This window comes from Cygnus atratus, chromosome 1 (genome assembly GCF_013377495.2).
Source record: "Cygnus atratus isolate AKBS03 ecotype Queensland, Australia chromosome 1, CAtr_DNAZoo_HiC_assembly, whole genome shotgun sequence".
Classification (NCBI taxonomy): Eukaryota; Metazoa; Chordata; class Aves; order Anseriformes; family Anatidae; genus Cygnus; species Cygnus atratus.
This window is the reverse complement of record NC_066362.1, coordinates 6,485,183-6,506,125: the sequence shown is the minus strand read 5'-3', so window position 1 is coordinate 6,506,125 and position 20,943 is coordinate 6,485,183. Positions and strand designations below refer to the sequence as shown.

At 41.3% G+C, this 20,943-nt stretch overlaps 1 protein-coding gene across 5 annotated transcripts in view; it reads left to right on the top strand.

Annotated features, from left to right (window-relative positions):
- UPF2 (UPF2 regulator of nonsense mediated mRNA decay) overlaps positions 1–15,222 on the top strand; it is a 63,455-nt gene extending 48,233 nt beyond the window's left edge. For 3 of the 5 annotated variants that reach the window (XM_035549506.2, XM_035549500.2, XM_035549501.2), the window contains 3 exons: positions 2,180–2,321; positions 6,107–6,227; positions 13,911–15,222. In XM_035549506.2, coding sequence (XP_035405399.1) covers positions 2,180–2,321; positions 6,107–6,227; positions 13,911–13,920 — 273 coding nt within the window. In that variant the 3' untranslated portion in view covers positions 13,921–15,222. Of the gene's footprint in view, positions 1–2,179; positions 2,322–6,106; positions 6,232–13,910 lie in introns of those variants that run through there. The other 2 variants (XM_050708266.1, XM_050708265.1) reach the window with 1 other exon arrangement.
- The last annotated feature ends 5,721 nt before the right edge of the window (positions 15,223–20,943 follow it).

Genomic DNA, 20,943 nt, shown 5'->3' with positions numbered 1-20,943 from the left:
AGTGATGAGATCCAAGGTATAATACCATTGGATGCTTTTTGAAATCATCCAAGATTTGTGCCAGGTAGATGTGAATACAGGTGAGATTTAGACTGTCAAAAAAAGAGTCAACTAACAGCAAGAAATGTGGTTAGTACCTAAGGTAAGATTTCCTTTCATTTGAAAGATTTTTAGCAAGATAGCATAAAAAGGTAATATCCATAGAATGGTCATCTGGCCTTGAATGTTCTCTTTTCTCAGTGAAGTTTTTATCAAATCTGTAATCTGATCTGGTCTTCTGAGTGGTCATTTTTAGTTCATTCTTCAGCTTGCCATCTCAGAAGTTGAATTCTTTATATTCTGTCCCCATTTCACAGATCTTATAAGAGGTTGTCACTACACCTCTTTGCAGATTGGAAATGTTTCATTAGCTCAGTAGTCACATCCTTTAGTGATTGTCGTCAGTGACTTGATGATTTCAGCTGACAAGCATCAGATTGCCTTGAGATAGTGACTCAGTGATATTTTGTTAATTACCAGCCTGTTGTTTTTTTGGATCTGTTTCTTTCATCTGCCCCCATTTTATATTTCACTTTTCTTTTTCCTACTGTGAGCATCCTGTCTGGATACATTTACCACCCACTTAGACACGGTAAATCCATAGAATAGACAAAAAGCAAAGGATGTATTAAGATGGCTGAGGAGCTTCATGGTGAAGCTAGGAAATGATTATTACCATGAGATGCTGCTAGTGGACTGGTTAGTTGCTTCTGTAGGTTTTGTAAACCTCATTTGAGAATACCTGGGAACTTGCATAGTCTGCTCAGTAACTACAGCTTTTCTCTTGGAATTTCAGGAACTTTCATTTTCATTTCCTACATAAACCTTAATAACAAGCTTGTATTGGCATTCAATATAACTGAGAACTTTGCTTAATAAAAAAAAAAATCTTTTGCCTCATCTAAGTAAACACTTCAGTTGATAGGGTTTTATTTTACTCATTTTTTTCAATTCTTTGTAAGAGTCTATCTTAACTGCTTGAAACAGTTTATTTTCAAATGTAACATCTGAGCACTTGATATCTTCTCACACTCCTCATTAATGTGCTGCCAGTGGGGCTCTGCTCTGTAGTAGGTACTTTGAGCTTTTTCAGTAATCACTGCAAGAAATACTACGTACATGCAGTGAAGACTGTTTACTACATAGCATCTCGACAGAGGTTTTGTTAATGTACCATTTCGTCTGCGGTTTTGACAGCGTAGCAGAAGAGAACGCTGAAATTTGCCCGTTTCTATTTCTGTGGAAATAGATTTCAGATGATGAGAACAAGCAGCGGGATTCAGAGTAGTTCGTGGAATATGGAGTGTGATTATCTTTAAACGCATTATCCTACTTATAGCTTGGAAATATTTATTTCTAATGGAGATGCAATTGAAAGGGGAAGTGAAATTTTTCTGAATATTTTCACAAACTTTATCATTAAAGGGTTTCTGAAAGCTATTGTTTCAGTTCGAAGTCAGATTAAAAATTACTTTTTGGGATTACTCTAAAATATTTTCCTGTGGCAATATGAGCATGAATTTTGAGTCTGAGGACAAAGAAAATATATCCATCGCTATGTATTTTCCTAGCACTAAGGAGCTAGAATCATCCATAGAAAAGAGGAATACTCGCCAAGGAATGCTGGAGGATACCTGAAATCCTCAGAACTTCTCTCTCCTCTGTTATCACAAGGGGTAATAGTAGAACTTCTGCTTAGGGGTTTCATCTCTTTTTTGGAAGAAAGAGAACTTCGTAGGGAGATGCAGCTTTCTTGAGCCAGCTGTGGTGGTTTTATCTCAAGACCAGTGTAATTCACTGCGGGGATGTCTATGTAACGAGGCTTGTATCAAAATAAGAAATAAAGCATATAGCTATGTGTTGCTGGTGAGAATTTTGTTCCAATTACTGGTGTAATTGTCTATGGCCTTAGCAAAGCATCAACCTTTGTTGTGTGTTCTGTATGTCTTCAGAGCATCCAAGTACCTTGTATTTTTCTCATGTGTCATTAAGCAAAGTAGAGCTAAAAAAAAAAAAAAAGGAAAAATGTTTTTCAGTAGAAACTTCTACAGAAGGTAACTGATCATAATGTAGAAATAACCATTACCCTTCTGTCTTTTTTTGTTGTCTGATGGGCACTTAAACGTGTTTTCACTTGCAGTTTAAGATTTTAAATGTACCGATGTCTTCCCAACTTGCTGCAAACCACTGGAACCAACAGCAGGCTGAACAGGAGGAGAGAATGCGGATGAAAAAGCTCACTTTGGATATCAATGAGCGGCAAGAACAAGAGGACTACCAGGGTAAGAAAATAACAGAGTACTTCATTTTCATCTTCAGAGGAACTTAAATGGACCTGCAGAAATATCTGTGATAATTAGCAGTAGAAGTTCTGAATATTATTTTGTAATACTTCATGGAAAACCTGTACTTCAGCTCTTCATTATATACACGCTTTACTCTGTGCTCAAAGATGTTTTCACAGCTCTCCCATGAAAGGGAGCTTTTAAGTGGGTCTCAATAAATCTAAGCATTTCTGTTTAGTTTGGGAAAGGGGAAGAACTGGGATCACAATTTCCTTGAAAATAAGCTTATTTTTTTGTATGTGGAAAAAAAAAAAAAAAACACAAAATTAATCTGATGTTTGTGGCATTGTCTCCATTACTGGAAGAGAATTGAGTTGGATACAAGAGGTATTCAGTCTGTGCAATTTAAACTCTGGTTTTTAGGTATAAATACACAAGGGTATTTGGGGTCTTCACATTGAGACCTGCAAATACTAACTGGTAACCTTTGCCTGAGAAATAAGACTGTTACTCAGGTGTTCCAGGAGCCCGAAAAATAGAAAATGTAAGAATACATTAACGAAATGAAAGGTTCATACAAATTATGGCTTTAAAAAGCAAATTAGATCATGTATAAACCAAGCATTTTGGAACATGGACAAATTGAAATAATGAATACAACAAATCATATATAGTCCCTAAACTAGTGCACATGTTTTTCTTTTTTTTCAGACTATTTTCCTTGTCTTGCTGAACTAGTAAACAAAGCCAAAACAAATAAAACTGACGGTATTCAGTTCTCTTGTTAGTTTTTCCATTTAACATCTCCAAAGTTCCTGCTCTATTTTTTTTCTGTGAAGATGTTGCAGTCTGGTGGTAATCACAGTATAAGTAGTTAATTATCAGGAAATCTCATTTAAGCTATTTAGTGAAAGGTCATTATTCATTAAGAAATGGAAAATTTAAATTAAAGCAGCAGATCTAATTATATATTTAAAAAAAAAAAAACACATCATGGAAACTAACACTTCATTCAGGATTTTGATAATACAAGAACTAAGCTTGTAATGCTGAAAAGGAGTGTTTTTCCAAAGTAAGTGCCTACAGAGTTGTGAAAAGGTTGTACGATATATTCTTAGCACTGTTTTACTCTGCTTAAAAATTATTTTCCAAGACATTTCCCTCTTATAATGTCACTTGATGAAAAAGAAAGAGAAACAGTAGACTTCAGAATTAGACACTGAAGTGCTTTTTTCAGACTTTTTATGGGGTTTCCCTCGTTAATGACTCTTCTGATATTTTTCTGATGGTCAGAGCATTTGGTTTATTAGGACCTGTCATGTGAATTTGTGGGTATCTTTAAAAATCAGCCTGTTTAATGTAGGATTTTATTGCGAGCAGTTGTGATTCATATCTAAAAGATGATCACATTCATTTCGTCATAGTGAAATGAATCAGACAACCAATATTAATAGATAACCATTAATAGGCATTTTTTTTACATTCTCAGATTTTTCTTTCTAGGTGCTGTCTGTAAAACATTAATTCATTGGAAATATCAACAATCTAGAAATAGGTTTTGTTGTAATTAATACCAGTTTTAAAATTGATTCATTTTTACCTTGATTTTCTTTTGTAGACCTGGGTAACATGCAAAGTAAAACCAAACTAAAAAGGGCACTTTAATTCAACAGATTACACCGGCCAAATAACATTCCTGTTTGGCATTATTTTTAATTACATATAAAATAAATATAAATAACATGCAGCCCGTGGTTCCTTTTGAGGGTTCCTGTTGAGGAGTCAGCTTGCTTGTAACAAGTTTGTACGCATACAAACACACTGACATTTAAAACCAACTCTTTTTTTGTTTCAAGCTTTGAAGTTACCAAGGGTGGGGGAAAGTCATAATTCCTGGAAGAGTGCCTCAAGGTTGTCCGAACTTTTTCATGTACATTTGTTGTTTTTTTTTCCATCTACACAGGTTAGGTAATAAATGAAAACTTACCTGCAAAGTACTTCAAAGTATTACTGAGTAATTATTTAATACTAGTTAATGTTTATTAGTATCACACACACCTTAATGCGAAGAAGCATTAGGAACTGGGTGATGCTAACTCAGGCTGGTATTTTTGTGTGTTTTTTTTCTTCATTAAAACCAAAGATGGGTGACGTGCTCAGCCTAGCTAATACGTTGTGTTCCCTTGCCTTTTCTCCCTCCTGTTATCTTCTCAATTACTCAGTTTCTCATGTTACTGACTTGTCACAAGCTCCACTATTTTCTTTTACCTACAGTGTGGAAAACAGAAGAGACAGGTACGCACGTGCTGGACGGTTCGGTGCTTGCTTCTAGCGCCTGTCTGGCAGTGTACCATCATCTCCTGTTTTCTTCCTGGTCTTGACATTGCCTTGTTAGAGATCTGTCCTGATAAACAGAATTGTTTCTGAAGGATGTAACTTCCTGACATTTACAACTACGAACTATTCAATGTGTTGAATGGTTTTCTTGGCCTTTTCTGGGTGTTGATAGGGGACATGCAGCGTACAAATACGCGCTTTATTAACTGTTGACACCAATATTGTATATTAAATCATTCATAGGTTTGCAGTTTCCCAAAGATCGAATGGATAACTTACAAAGTGCGTGCAAAGCTTTCAGTAAGTGGTGATAGAAATCTCACCAGTCTCCAGTTCTGACTTGTTCAAGTCTTCCTGAGAGTGGTGGAAGTTTGTTTCTAACGGGTGGTGGGCATGTGTCTCCAATACCAGCCTGGAGATTAGCAGAGATTACAGAACCAGACAGAGCAGACTTTCAAAGATAAGCTGTTTAGCAGCTCGTTCCACCTTTCCCCTTCAGCTATTCCATCTGTTTGCTGAGCGGGGTAGATTCTTGCACAGGTGGACTGTCAGAACTACTTGCCATCCGGTGTGCTGATGTACGGACAGAGGGTATGTGGAGGTTCTTGTGATGTATTCGTAATTACATCAGATACATCAGATACTTCATAACCATTAACTTAATCTAGTAAAGACCTATTTTTTTATCACAACAAAAATGAAGTGAAGCTTTACCAGCTGTCAACACATCATGCTTCTACTTAAACTGAACAAAAGCTGGATGTCCAAGGCTAAACTGGTAACTGCAGGCTGCTCTCAGCATCCATCTATTTCTTCCCTCTGATCATGAAGAGCAAAATTCCATCCCCAAAACAGCTGGTGTAATATAGGTCAGCTGAGTCACCCTCTTCAGGTCTGTCTCCTCTGTAAAAGGATCCTATTAGGACTAGTTTAGACAAATACCTGACTTACGGATGCTAATTTAGGACAAGTTTCTCACTGTGTCTCTGCCTGGCAGCAGGATTGTCCAGTTGTTACCATTTCAGGGCAGTTTTATGCTAAGGCTTCCCACAGTGCTGTGAACCTTTGTTCCTCGTCATTGATTCAGTCAGTGGTGGCTGCATTCGGGAGGAAAAGGTCACAGCTCCCTTCTTAAGCACCTGTGATGAAAATCATGGCTGGCAGTTCCTTCTGTAAGAACATCTGGAAACACAAGTTCACGTTATGGGGTTGTGTGGATTTGTCAAAGCTGTCTGTGCAATTTCAGTAATGTAAAAAATAATTAAAAAAAAAATGAGCTGCTCTGGAATAACATGAAAAATATTAACCCTAAAGCAAAAAAAAAAAGTGTAAATAATGTCTTTTTTTTTTTTTTTTACTTCGTGGCTGTGAAATGTGATTGTGTAAAATCCTCTTTAAAAAGATACATAACAAATGTATTTAACTTTTTCTGTTTGAAATTACAGAAATGTTGCAGTCTCTGGCACAGCGTCCTGCTCCAGCAAATACAAATCGTGAGCGGCGTCCTCGTTACCAGCATCCGAAGGGAGCACCTAATGCAGATCTAATCTTTAAAACTGGTGGGAGGTAGGACAATCTTCCTCTAAATGTGGTATTTCTGGTTCTAGGCAAGTAATTACCTTCATAATTGAGGCAGATAATGATCTGCATAATGCGAGTAGATTTGTTGGTTTCCTTTCTAAAGCATTCTCTTAAAATACCGAGCAGTGTTTTGTGCTTCTAACATGGTGTCTGTGAATATATCCTTGACAGAGGTTGGGAAGCCAGAGGATTATTTTATTCAGTAGTCACTATACAGCTTTAATATATCCCTGTGCCTTCTCTCACTCAGATTAAGCTTGAGAAAAAAGCTATCAAATTAATGTTGCAGCACAGATTTGAATAGGCAGAAGTTCAGGTGAAATGCAGTGTTTTCATGTTTCTCTTGGTAAAAGTTAATTTTGGAGGCAGGTAGATGAGAGCAACAGTGGGAAGGGACAAGTTTACTAAGTGGTCTATCTTTGTGAACTAGAAATAGGTTAATGTATTATGTTACAGTAATACTGCCAACCTCCTCCTGGTACATTTCTGTAAGCATTTTTATAGCTTTCTGGTTTCTTGTTCCAACAAGCCCTTATACAGAAACCACTTGTATAAAAAAAAATCCTCTTTTTTGAAAAAAGGACTGCATTTTAACTTTTTTGAAGTACTAAATGCAATTCAATAGAATGATTGTTCTCCATTTAGCTTTTCATTTCACTGTGGCCTAATACTGTCATAGAAATAAAAACTATTGTTACACTGAATTGCCATAGCACCTGCAAGTGTTTTACAAGTAACTATGCAGTCTTCTCTTGCAGGTCTTCCAGTTATCTGTCACAAATACCTTGTAGCCTGTGTGACAATGAGCACACTGAAGTTCTTTAAATATAGGGACCAGATCAGCAAATATGATACTTCTAGTTTTATATGCGTGTGTGTATATATGTATGTATATATATATATAAAATAAAATAAAATTTACCAGGACAGTAGTCCTTTTCAAAGGCTTTTGTTTTCAAATGTTTTAGGGAAAACATAATTTAGGATTTCACTGTAAACTAGGTCAGGCATTGTCCAGGGAACAGTTTAAGCAGTGTTTCCGTGTTCAAATGTCTGTGCCATGTGCTTGCAATTCTGATATAGTTTTGTCTTATGTAACTTACTCTTTGTTCCCTTTAATCTATAAGCTCCTTAAAGCAGGGACCAGGAAGTTAGTTTTAGTGAGCATATTTTATTTGCTTCATAGTGCAGTGCTCAGGCTTGCAGTCATGCATCAGTTGAGCCATCCTAGCCTGTAGTAAGGAAACAATACTTTTTTTTTTTTAACCTGCAGTGAAGGATGCTTAAGCAGAGTTTTTATTTATGGAAGACTGGGTCTAGCCATGGCTTACCACCACTAGTACAGGCTTTGTGTCACTTATACATTTAAGAACTTCAGATGTATGAGATATATTCAGGATTGTCTTCTGACTTTGACAGGTGAATTGCAGTATTCCTGCCTAGACTACCCTCACTTTCTAGTCAAGGCTACCCCACCAGCTCCTGTGAGGACACTAGAGTATCTTGCTATTTGTTCAGAGCAAAATTTTCACAGTGAGCTTTTCATTTTAGCATCTGTTTGAAGAAATCTTCACTCTTCTGTATGCTAGAACCAATCTGTGTAACAGTCTAATATTGGTGGTAGGTGGATGGTTGGACTGGATCATCTTCGAGGTCTTTTCCAACCTTAGTAAGTATGAACTTCAGATTTGTTTACGTGATGAGTGAGCTAGTTCTGGTTGTTTCTTTGTGTATGAAGACAGATCAGTTGTTTTCTTGCAATAGTAACTCTGAACTTACTGAAAATAATCGTGTCTGTTCCCTTCTTTAAGATCTGCAACTTTTTATTCAAAATTTCCTCAGGTTGGGGGTAATAGGAGCAAGCAAATCTCCTTGTTGATTCCATTTTAAACAACGATCTGACAGGTGTTTTACCTTTACTTTTGTATTGCTGAACATGCCCTAAGCACCAGTATTTTTATTTCACATATCAGTTAGAAAGTTGGGTCCAAATCTGCCTATCGTACTAGATGATTAAAAAATGAACAAAGGTATCGCTGGGTTCTCTCGTATGTTTTTGGCCATAAACAACTGGATCTGGCTTTGCAGTTAGCCCTACTTTTATAGAATCATAGTAGCAGGAGTTCAGGCTAAATGACCTCCAGAGGGCCCTTTGAACCTAAAATTTTCTGTGATTCTATTTTGGTCTAGCAGGGTCCTAAATAAATAATTTAAAAGATTATAGATGAGTAGCTCACACCAGCCTTCCACCCACACGTTTGGCAACTCTCACCTGCGATAACACCACAGTAAATGGAAGAATGAATTAGTGGCAGTGGCTGTAATGCATGAATCACTTAAATAACGAGAGAAATCTTTTATAGTCGTTACTCTTATTTATTAATGTTCTCTTTCTGTGGTGAATTAAATGCAATGAGACTTCCAGCTTTTGTCAGATTTCTTATTATTAGTTAGTGTGTGCAAAATGCTGCGTCAAAAATTAGTTTCTTGCTCTTTATTTGTAATCACCTGCTTGTATAGCTTCAAGTTAAGACCTGCTAATCGTACAAGGAGAGGATTTTGGGGGGGAACTCGAACTTTTAAGGCTGACTGGCCGTGAAGGTAATTTACTCTAACACCTTTAAAAGCAGAGTTCCTTGACTTGCTTAAGCAGAACTCAATGGGCAACAATTTAACAACTCTCACTCCTGCCTCCAGTTCTTTAGCCTTACAAGAAGACTTTGGTTATCAAACTGTTAAACTGGAACTTCAGGAAACTCAAAATTTACCAAAGTAATTTTTTATGATGATGTTATCAGGAAAATACTCTTTTACAGTTCTGGAGAACAGCCCCTCGCTTCATTAGAAAGCGCCTCTCTTATCTTTTAAAGAGGATTGAGATCCATTAAATGACTTGCTCATAAAATGAAATATAAATAATTACATTTTATGAAATCTGTTTGAAAGCATACGTTACCAAGAAAGGAAAAAAGAATTACACTGAGAACTTCGAGTGTATGGAAGTAAGCTTTACCAAGGAGGTTTTTAACTTTAATAAGACTAGTTAAGCCTAGTCCTATTAAAACTAGTAACTTCAAAACTCTCTGCTGTTTTGAAAGGGTAGTAAAAGGCCCACTGAGATGCGTGCATAAGCTGACAAACTAAATCATGGTTAAGTTAGTTGATAATTTCAGCTCGGCTATTTGCATCTGACTCTTATTTCTCTTTAACCCATTTAATGAAGAAATATGAAGCATGAAGGTAATAACAGGATGCTAGGATTTTATTAGCTAAATATTCTCATAATAGTATTTTATTAATGCTGAAAAATCAGAGTATGGATAATAAGGAAAAATGTGAATAGAACTTCATGGTTTCGTGTTTCAGCTGCTGCACAAGAATACTTCATGCACCACCCACCATATAGCTGAGGTATTGACCAGTGTTGCATTTTGAAGCTTTCAATTCACTTACTGAAATACCAGAGTCATGGGCAGCCGAAATCCGATTGCTCATATTCTGTTAGCCTCACTCTAGCTGTCGTTTTTTTGGACTAGACAAACCCTTGGTGTTGGTGTGTCACTGTCTTGAGAATTGACACACGTATCCCGTGGTTCATCGTGCTGTTTAGTTGTATTTTTCAATGGTCTCTTGTATTCGTGTCCAAAATACGGGAAGATCATCACTGTAGCAGTAGTATTTTACTCTAGGTTCAGATTTTTTTTTTGCTGTAAAATTGTTCCCATCTTCACATTCAAGGTATCATAAAAAAAATAAAACATTCAGTGCTCTATTTAATTATGTACTAGGTCAGTTCAGCCGGTTCTTCGCCGTTTTTTCCACCAGCAGTTTAATCTTGTCCCTTTCTCAGTTGTCATTTTTAATCCTGTATTACATCCTTTTCCCTACTACATACGCTCACCAGTGTAACCTTCCATGAAAGCCATCCAGAGAAATGCAGACCTCCTTTTTTAGCTGTCTTAAGGGAGGACGGCCCAGGGTAGGTTGGAGGCTGTGTCCTAATCCCTGGAGCTTCTTTTGTCAAACTGCACTGGGACATGAGGGATAAACACCTCAGGACCTGGCTTTTCTCTGTCTTGGCAATACGGTGCTTGCTGGGCTCTGCAAATATGGGTTTGGTGTGTAGGCTAGGCTCAATGTGAAGAGACTTGATCAAAATCATAGTTTAGAAGGAAAGGAAGGCAAAATTTTATTTACAAGTATACACGCTTATTAAAGACTTTCGATTTAAAAAAAAAATGACATACTGCTTATAAATAAATAAACCTCAAAACTACAGTTTTTGGACTTCTGGAAACTTCTGGAAACTACCAATCCTCAAAACACCTCAGTTTGTGTATCATGACTTTGATTTTATATGGGAGTATTTTATTGTTTGAAGAGATGGAAATACGAAGTAACTTGAACAACTTAAAATTCTCTTCCTTTAGTGAGTCTGGGTTTTGCAGATTATTTGAATCGGTAACGTTCAGAGTATGGGAGCTGATAATTCAGATCTACGAAGAAATGGCTGGGGCACCTTACAATCTTAGTAGTCCAGAAACACACACTCTGAAATAGGGCTGGTCCAGAGAGCACATTCTTGCACAGGTAAACAGATAGCAGCTATTTAAAATCCCAGTGCTCCATTTTTCAATACACCATGGCTAGGTTAACGTTCTACGTTGTGGCATTTCAGTTTTGCTGTTGAGAGCTCTTACTCCTTCCAGCAATCGTAATGTGCTTGGACTCGGTCAAATATCCATTTGTTGAAATTTCTCTCCGTTCCACGTTAAGCTACGATACGTTTGTAATCTGTTACTGCATTAATTGTCCTGGAATCAAGTCCCCTCAGTCTTGCATGGTCCCCTGTGGAAGACAGGTGATGTTCTGTTCAAGTCCCTTGATCTCTGAGGCAGGAATGAAGTGGGCTGTGGTGCGACGGGTACTTACGTTTCCCAGGTTTTAAGTTAGGGCTGTCTCCAGTATTGTCTCTCCTATACACAGACACAGAAATCCATGTGTACTGCTTATTCTCAAAGGCCAGTTTTGTGGGGCAGAGAGCTGAAAGCAAACATCAGTCGTCTTAAGGCATCTCTGCTGCCATGCAGCGGGGCAGCTTGGAGCAGGAGTGTGAACTTCAGGTGCTCCTTTCCTCCTTAAACAAGCGTCCTCCCCGCTAAAGCTTGTGCATCCGAACACAAAAAAAATATGTTCAGCACAATAAGGCACCCAAAGAAAAGAACTGTTCCTGGATAAAAACATTGTTTAAAATGGAAAAGTAATTTTCAGGTGTTCGTTGGGTTTATTTGATGTTGTTTGGTTTGGTTAATGTGATGGAGAGGGACCAGGCAGCACCAAAGCCAAAAGTGGGCATGGAAAGCAAAGCAGCAAGGGAGTTTTGAGAGGTGTTTGGAGGTTAAGGAAGGTGCCTGAAGTCTGTGAAGAAATACATGACTTCAGAAATACACAGAGCAGTGTGGGTTGCTGGGGGACATAAAGGGATTAGGGAGTAGCGTGCAGCTTAATCTCAAGGACCTCACACGTTAAAAAGTAGTAAGATTTTTTTTGCATGTCATCTTGTGATGTCAATGTGCAGAAGGAGCTTGTTTTCAAAGTCACGTGTGTATTATCTCAGGCACATTTCAATTTAAGTCACGTCGCTGTCATGCTGATGCAAATACTCCCTTAAATTACACACATAATGGATTCTTTGTTATTTCCTCACCTGTACAAATGGTGTAATGTTTCCGAGCATTTTCACGAGTTCCCATTTTCTACTCCAGGCATCGTTAGGTAAAATGCATCTGGTTTTCTGTCCTATGGAGGATGTAGCCATACTTACGTGATGCAGTTGAGAAGATGGCTGTAAGGTTGTTATACCAACTGATAACTGTGTCGGTAGCAGGGAAGGGAGGTGGGGAAGTATGTGCAAAATCAAATTTTTGAACCTGCGGTTCAAGCTGTTTTTAATTACAATAATGTACAGACTTGGACCTTGCCAAATATAGGTCTGGATCAAGGTTTTTGAACAGAAGAAGGGGTCATTTTTCTGCTTATTGTCAAAATTACTTGGCAAATGCATAGTTTTTCTGTCTTTAAAAGTCAATCGTGACGATTTTTTTTTTTTTTTAACTGGACTTTTAACCGTTTTGTGCTGTTTACTGGTTTGAAGGGAAGTGTCCTGTGGAATACCTGTTTGTAGAAATACTGCTAAGACTTACCAGCAGCATCGTGCCCTAATCCTTTGACACACGGCTTGCTCTGCCTTATCTACCACCAGCATGCCATGGCAGCTGCTGTTTGGGATGAAAGTAACTTCTGCTAGGTTAGATGCACGCAGCTAGTTGTAACGCTTTTCCTTCCCTCCACATCAACAGAAAATAACTGTGTTTTTTAGGGGAGATGGGGAGGTAAAAGCACGATTCTGCAATGCACTGACGCTTGAAGTTTTTTCACGGTTGGAGCATTCATCAAGTTAAATCTCCTTAAAACTGAAGTTCCTTGCTTTGCAGCCACATAGCTGATGTTGCTGATGATTTGAGTGTATCAAAAAGAGTTGGAATATTCTGTTATTTAATGCTAAAACACGGTTAAAACAAACAAAAAAACCAAAAGCACAGTAAGTTCTAGAGGTGCATCAGCTCAGTACCTCCTGACAACAACATGGTGTATTTAAACAAAACACAGGAATGCCAAATAACTGAGATACTGAATAACAAAACACTGCAGTATATAAGAACACTGAATTACTGTGGAAGCTTCTGTTCCAAGAAATGCAGAAAGTCCTATGGCTAGTTTAACGTGCTTGCGACATTTTTCTCGCAAGATTTCCAATAAAAGCTGGTTTTAGATTAACTTACTGTTTAGCAAATGCTTGAGGTTTATACGTTGACATAAAGAATATGACCTGTTTCATGTACGTGGTAAAAGACCTGGGTGTGGAGCCCAGGAACTTCCTTGGGATTGTAAATATTGTTGAATTCTTACTTTGTTTTGCACTCCTAAATTTTATAGCCTAGAAATCAACAAAAAACACGAGTACAGCTGTCAGTTCCGGTATCCGGGGTTAGTGAAACAAGATTAGTGCTACTTCGAGATTTCCTGGTCATGGATCACGTTCCTGCAAATTGGTGTGATTTTTCAATGCATTTTTACATTCTTAAGAGAGAAAAATGTGGCTTTTCTGGGTAGGGACCTGTCTTTCAGCACCAAGGGATGACCAAAGGCTTCAATACAGCTGTTCTCTCTAAAAAATGTTGTAAACACCTACCTGGCTCTAGGAAGTCCTCTCTAACGCTTCTGCAGTACTCCTAAAAGCAAAGAAATTGTGCACAAAAATGAAAACTGCCTAAAATAACATGCACGTAAGTTCACGGATCGTCTGTGCGCTTCAGTAACCTAGCACCTTGCCTGGCAGGATAAGGCAGCTGTCTCTGAACAATTTTAGATTGATCTGCTGCAATTTTTTATGTAGGGGACTTGTTTCTCTTGATACAGAGGTCTGCTGTCTGTTGTCCAACATGGTCTCATTTTAAAATGTGCCCGGCTAATAGAAGTGTGTGACCTCCACGTGCTGAGGCTAAAGGCAGATCAAAATCACCATCAACAGATTTCGGGTGGTTGCTGACCTGGAGAGGATTGGATATTTCTTACTGAACTGTTTCTCTTTCCCTTTCCTTTTTGTAGGAGACGTTGATCCAGCAGCAAGTGTCATTTCATTAGGTCCTGTATCTCTGATGTTGTGGATAGTGGAGTCCTCCAGCAATTAAATGAGAGCAGTGGACACATCTCAGCATGTCAGCCTAGAGCGTTCAGAATCGAAACCTGGGACAGGCTGGGGCCGTGGGGCAGAAACAGCAGCCTCCTCTCTTCCCCCCCAAAACCCGCACAGAACAAGTGGAAGCTTCCAGTCATGGCCTGCCAAAAAAAAAAAAAAAACAAAAAACAAAAAACAAAAAGCTTTTTGTAACGGGAACCATGTGAGGGTTAATCTTCTCATACGAGCGGAAGCAAATGAATGAGATGGTTAACTTGACCGGGGAGCAGCTCGGAGAAAACAAAAGATCAACCTGAAATTCAGATGGATTCCACTGGAGTGGAAAAGGTCTTAGTGGCGCCCAGTATGTGGGAAAGCAAAGCTGCACGCTTGGTGCAGGCTGCGTCATCTCTGGATCGAGCACTTTGCGTCGGAAGGGTGTTCGTTGGGGGCTGCAAATCTACAGTAGGAAAACGTAGAGCAAACGGTGAAATGGAAAAGAAAACCCTGACACGTGGGAGAACGTCTCAACCCTCAGATACTCCTCCCGACCTGCTGGTTAAGGAGTAGCCTTCTGCTGCCAGACAAGCGAGAAAGAAGGGGTTGGGGAGCGGGAAGGGGTGAAAAAAAACTTAAGAGCCAAGGAGGTAAAATGTCTGTTAAGGTTTTAAATAGAATGTGAAGTGGATTAACACAGGGTGTTGACTCATACTGCTTGGAACAGCCTGACACCAGCCTAAGGACAGGGATATAGTTGAGCCCATTGTATGTATCATTGAAAACCAAAATGTGCCAGTCAGCATAACAGGGGGATGTCAAGGAGCGGATCCAAATATTTTGTTGATCTTCATGGGTTGATAAGCCTCTGTGTGTATTGAAACAAACAAGCAAAAAGTTTAAAAAAAAATTTAAATACATCTGGAAACAAGTAGAATTTTTATTTTTTTCTAAGTAGAAATGAGGTTTCTTGATCTGTTTCTGACAATCTGTTATTTATTAGCATAGATTTTTGTTTGCTTTCAGGTAGAGGTAGTTAATTCGGTTAAGGAGCTCATCTGTATGTTACTAATTCTTTTTTTTTCTAGCTCTTTTAAAATTCTTTTTACCACTGTTTTTGGTTTCTGCATGTAGGAAGAGAGACTTGTAAAATTGTAACATTTCATACAGAAATGCCGCCCGATCTTCACCAGCTTCAGAAATCTGACCTTTGCCAATGCTGCAATAAAGTGTTGTAATTTAGAATTGGTGTCCGACTCGTTACGTTGCCTTTGTTCTTCTAAAATAATGTTTTGAGGAATTCCTGGTACATCTCGGGGCTGTACCACGGGCCATACTTCATACAAGAAACTCAACAGTTGGCACCGTACCGAAACAAGAGGCTTCCTGCCTCAAAAAGCATTCCTGAAACAGCCTTGCCTGCTTGGTAAGGAACCAGACCTGCTGCTTGGTAAGAGCTGCGGGACTTTCTTGCTGTTTGGCAAGGAGCTGTGAAACTGAAGTCTTCTGTAACATAACTTAGGTTGTCATAGGCAGACGGCGGCTTCGAAAGAGATGGCTCCGCCACCGCCTCACCTACAGCAGCTGGTTGTTGCCCTCTTGGGGTCCTGCAGCTCCATGGTGAACCAGACCAGAAGGCTGACCTGTGTTGGATCAAGGTGCTGTCGGCTGCACTGAGTATGAGGAAGGTGAGTTCCCTCTTGGCTTCTTGCATCGGTTCTCAGTCCGTGGGCTAGCCCCTGGCAGGGTGAAACGCGGTACGTGGACTGACACAAGAGGGAAGCAGAACTTTTGCTGATAAATTGATTTAAAGTGTCGGTGAAATTGTGCACTGATAGCATTTGTTCCCATCACCTGATGGGCCTGAAATAAAGACAGCACATTTGACTTTGCCTAGTTATGCTGGTAGCTCTGTGAGTTTTAAAACATGTAAGCTTTCCGATGATGCTTCCGAGAGAAGTATTCAAGGTTTTGAAAATATACCTACTTAATAGTCTTTAATCGTAGAATTGAGCATTGAAAGTGGGGAAAAAACTAATTGTCAGAGCAATTTTAGGTCTCCTCCTTTGCCTGCATGTGCTGTAACAGCATTTTGGGACGGGGAAGCCCTGGAATGATCAGTGCATGATTTCCCTGAGGACCTGGCTGCGCAGGATAACAGGATGCTGTTAGGCAGCTTCCAGTTTGTGGAGCATCACCTGAAGTTTTTAGAGCATCCCACACAGACACATTTCTCTAGGTTTCTGCCAGGTTTAGATCTCATTTGCTGTGCAGGCACATATTCTGGATGTGTGCAGTCACCCCCCAAAAATCCTTTCAAAACTGTCTCCAGCTGCTGTGGTCTCTGCCCTTGGAGAAGGTAACTTCCACATTGTGGCTGTGGGTTGCAAAGTGCCCCACAGGGAGGAGTACTTTGTGGGGAGACCGAGTCTCAGTTTCAATTTTGGTGTAAAAACAGCATGTGGAACTCTTTTTGTATCGGTTTTTTGCACTTATATTTGTGCATTTGCTAACCATATTTATAACAGCAATAATGACCATAGAAAGATTACCCCAATGGATAATTTCCACTTCTCAGATGTAGAATGCCTACCACTTCCTAATAGTAAACTAAGCTTCTAACTCAGATTCAAACTGAAGCTGACTTCCTTTTCTTCCTTTACTGCTTAGTTCCAAAGTCATTTAATTAATCCAGATCGGATAACTGCATGAAAACAAAACATTAATTCATGTGTTAACTTCATTGTGTGTGTATCACTCTAATGTCTTGGATTCTTTGGACTGATGGCAATATTTTTTAAAATTACTTGCTGAAAATATTGAGGTCAGCTGGAGGTTTCCATGACTTCAAGCTGAAATGAAGAAGTAAAACAAAAGCATCTCAACGAAACATTTTGTAGATGAGTTTCAGAATAAAGTCTGTAGTTCTGGGGGAAAAAAAATCTCCCATTGAAATCACTGCAAGTGAAACAATCAGGGTTGAACTTGTTCTCATAGGATGCGAGGATGTTCGGATGTTATTTGCTGTTTGCTTTCCAGTTTCCTGGCCCTCCACCGCTGATCCACCAGGCTGACTTCCTGCTTCTTGCGAAAGTTTGGCTCCCAGGTTCACGTGCGGGCGGTTGCTGCAGGGATTGTGAGGCTGCCTTTAATTCTATGCCATTAGGAGGGTTTGTCTTCCTTTGTCTTCCTTTCCAGGTTATCTAATCGCTACGGTCAGGTGTGCCGTTTGTTTTTGGTACGGGATCAGGGGAGTAACCTGTACCAGTAACCTGGTCTAGTTGTGCCCCAAACCAAGTCCAGAAAAGCAGGTTTGTATCCGTGGCTCGTGATGCCGGAGCTGCGTAACTCCCAGCATGAGGCAAGGCACCGACTGCTTTTTGCTGAGGGTTATGGCATAAAGCAGAAACGGTATGGGGAATGGACAAAGCAAGTCGCTTCAACTGTTAAGTAATAGGGATCGAAGATGTTCCTCTGCTCCTCAGAGGTCTGCTCGGAGGGGCCTGCAGGGTGCAATTAAACAGAATAATTTCTGGGCACCTTAATAGTGAATTTCTGAGTATCTTAAGTGTTTTCAGTAATCACGGGTTACAGCAGCTGATGTTTGGCTTACTCTGTTCTAGACACCACTCTACTGAAACAAGTACGGCTCACGCAGCGGTGGCTCTGTATCTGCACAGACAACTGAACCTCGACAGCGCTTCAGAACTGAGCGTTTTGATCGGTGCTTTTATGTGACTGGTGCCTTGCCCGGATTGCAGGCTGGTTATTTCTAATGGACAAGGTCACATCTAATAGAATCACTCCTCTTTTCCTACAGCGCAGTGACCTCAAGGGGCTCTGCAGTGTCACCGAGGACTCGATGACAAATTCGAGCCCTGGCGTCGCGTGCCCAGGGAGAAGACGTTCCTCTGGGAGTGCTCCTCCAGGGACGCTGGCTGCGGGCGTCCCCGTGAAGAGGATTTCTAAGAAAGCATTCCTTAATCTGCTTGGAGATAGCTGAACGCAGAGCACTTTCCCATCCGGGAAAGCACACGTAGATGAGCGAGAAATTGTTTCGCGTCCTTGATTGCGTAAGGGATTTCTCCGCTATCTTATCTGTCTCTGGAAAGAATTTGGACTCGTTTAGGTCCGGGCATTTGAAGCTGAGGCTTCACCGTGGTCAGGCTCGTTGAGCTGGCTTGCTGACAAGCAGAAAATGTGCTGCATGATTTATGGCACGCTGGCTCAAAGCTGGCTTGAGCCGTGGTGCTGTTACTCCTGGCTCCCGAGTGGAGCCAAATCTGCAAGTGCAAGGTTCGTCCGGGAGCGTAAACGCGGGCAGCACCTTGAGCCTCAGCTGATGGTTTCTGCCCTCTTTTTCTACCTTGCAATGGAGTAATGTGATAAAAATGGTATAAATCCTTCGTGATGCATTGCTGAGTTTTCAGACTTGCTACCATTTTATTAACTGTGCAGTCCTTCCAAGTAAGAAGTCAGTTTTGTTTGCCATGTAAAGGGAATTACTGCATGCAGACGCATCTGTGCACGTACACCGATGCGCACAAGGTGATTCTATCTATAGGAAGGCTTAGAAGACTAGTCCTGCCTTGCAAAGACAGCCTGGTTTGCTGGAGTTTTCAGGTTTTTTCATTGCTGCTTCAAGGAAGGGGCCAAGCGCAACCCTGAACTTGGCAGCAGCTCACTGGGAGTCGCGAGGAGCGGCTGCTTTAGGCTCTGGCAGCTTGCTGGCGCAGCGTTCAGGTGGGAGCACATCTGCCTCGAGGAAGCGTGGTGCCGCTGACGAAGCGCTGACCTGCCTGCTTGTTTTGGAGGACAGACCTCGCAGGCCGGCGGCGTGGTGTTTCCCAGCCCTCCCGCCTGCCCAGCATCAGCATGGGTACAGAATGGTGGCAGCCAAGGGCGAGCAATTAATGGTCTGCGCTCGTTTGGACTTGGAGATCGCTGGAAGCAGCGGCACCGCCCAGGCACGGTCCTTACCTGCAGTCATTGTACTTCTCTATCCAAAGGTATAGATAAGTGAAAAAGCTGGCAAAGGGGCTTGCTGATCCCTCACTGTTGCCCACCAGAGGTGACAATGCAGTCTCAAGACTCCACCTCCCAGCCAGGTAAGTGAAAATTTCCAAAATAAACACACTGCCACCACCACCGCAAGCCTGCTTTCGCCCTCGGGAAAGACTCTCTCATTTTGCCTTTTCTTTTGAGCTCCACAAGGTGTTTTTTCTCCAATGACGTTTTTCCTCCGCTCGCATGCCGTTCTCCCCGCTGAAGATGTTGGGCCGAGGTGGCGCTTCGCTGCCGCGCCTCGGACCCCAGCTATAAATAGGGCTTCCTAACCACAGCTAAGTGGTTCCAGGCGGGCTGTGAATAGGAAACTATTTGGGCAAGAATCAAACAAGTGCGTCAATGTCAAAACATTTACTTGTATTGTTTGAATTATAAACTCCGCTTTGAAGTTGTTATTGTTGGGGTGTGATCGGGACACTAAAACACGCGGTGCTCGTGGTCGTCGTTGGAAGAACAAACGCTGGTCTGTTAAAAGACTCCTTCCTTCCTTCCTTCCTTCCTTTCTCCCTTCCTTCCCTCCATTGCCTGGATCCGAGCACTCAGGCAAGTAAAAACCAACAAAAAGGCTGTAGAATTTAAAAAGCAGGAGACTTAGGCTTTGCAAACTTTTTGTTCTTTGACATTTGCCTGTCAAAGCGCATGGGATTAAAGGGGAGTGACTTTTTCTTCTGGAAGTAATGGTTGGCGGCCCGGGAGCTTGAGAACTTTGTCGTGCTTTTCCCTTAACTTTTTGCAGTGTTTTTGATAGCACCTCAGGGCTGCTGTGGTAAGCTCCCCCTGGTGCACTCCTGTTCACGCATTTCATAGCAGCAATGCTCACGATGTGGGAGCGGGGACGTTCGATGGGATGCGCTGGGCACACAGCGCCCAGTGCCTGGGCTTGAACGCACCAGCAAAATCACATTGTAAATAAAAATGAAACCTAATCAGGCGCACTAAATCCATTTAGGAAGGCAGGAAATGTTCCCTAGTAATGAAGTCTGTCTGGGTCGTGAAGCTTTAAGCCCCTGTTGATTCTCTACCCCTGCGCTGGTTTGTACGTTGGAAATAGAGCCGCGGTGACAGCCGCTTCCTAATAGAGGTTTAAATATGAAAAATAATCGCCCTGCTGCTGCCTACCAGCTTGTACGAATGCTGCTTTCCTTTGGGTGTCATTCCAGCCCCTGGGCGTTGGTACAAGGGGGTTGTAGCTTCGTTAGTCAGAGTCTGAACAACTCGTCACACACCTGAGGCCGTCTCGAGGCGGGTGTCAGGCACTTGGAGAGCTCTGAACAGGGACTTGGTGTTAGTGCGTGAGTCTGGGAAGGGGAAGGTGTGAGCTCATCCCTGCTCCTGTTCTCTTGCCGTAACACCACCCCTGCCTTCAGTTCCCAGCTGGGAAACGCAGCCCTGGCCCTTGGGCTGGTGGGGATGGACGAGCACGGAGGAGGAGATAAAAATCACACGGTCCTCTGGTGCTCGTAGGAACAGAAGCCCAAAGCTGAGAGAGCTTCTGCCAAAGTTATGGGAAGAATAAATACGGCGTGGGTGTTTGATGGCGAGTGTGACCTCCCGAACACTCTCAGGGCAGTGACTGGAAGGCACAGGTGGTGATGATGGAGCACTGCACTGGTCACTGTCAGGAATTAGTGCGCTGTGCGTCCGTAACAGCTGGGGGCTCTGGGGCCGATGCGTCTTCACTGACTCTGCCGTAACCTCCAAAAAGCAGGGAAAGGGGGGGAGAGCGCTCTGGGCTCCCCAGGCGCCGCAGGACGTGGGGCTGACAGTGGAAGGTCACCGTGCCCCTGTCCACGATGCAAGGCATGGATTTAGTTAGTTACTCTTAATTTCAAACCTTTGACGTATGCACGAGGTTTTTTTCAAGTTATCTGGGAAGGGAACTGTAAGGTGTTAGGTTGT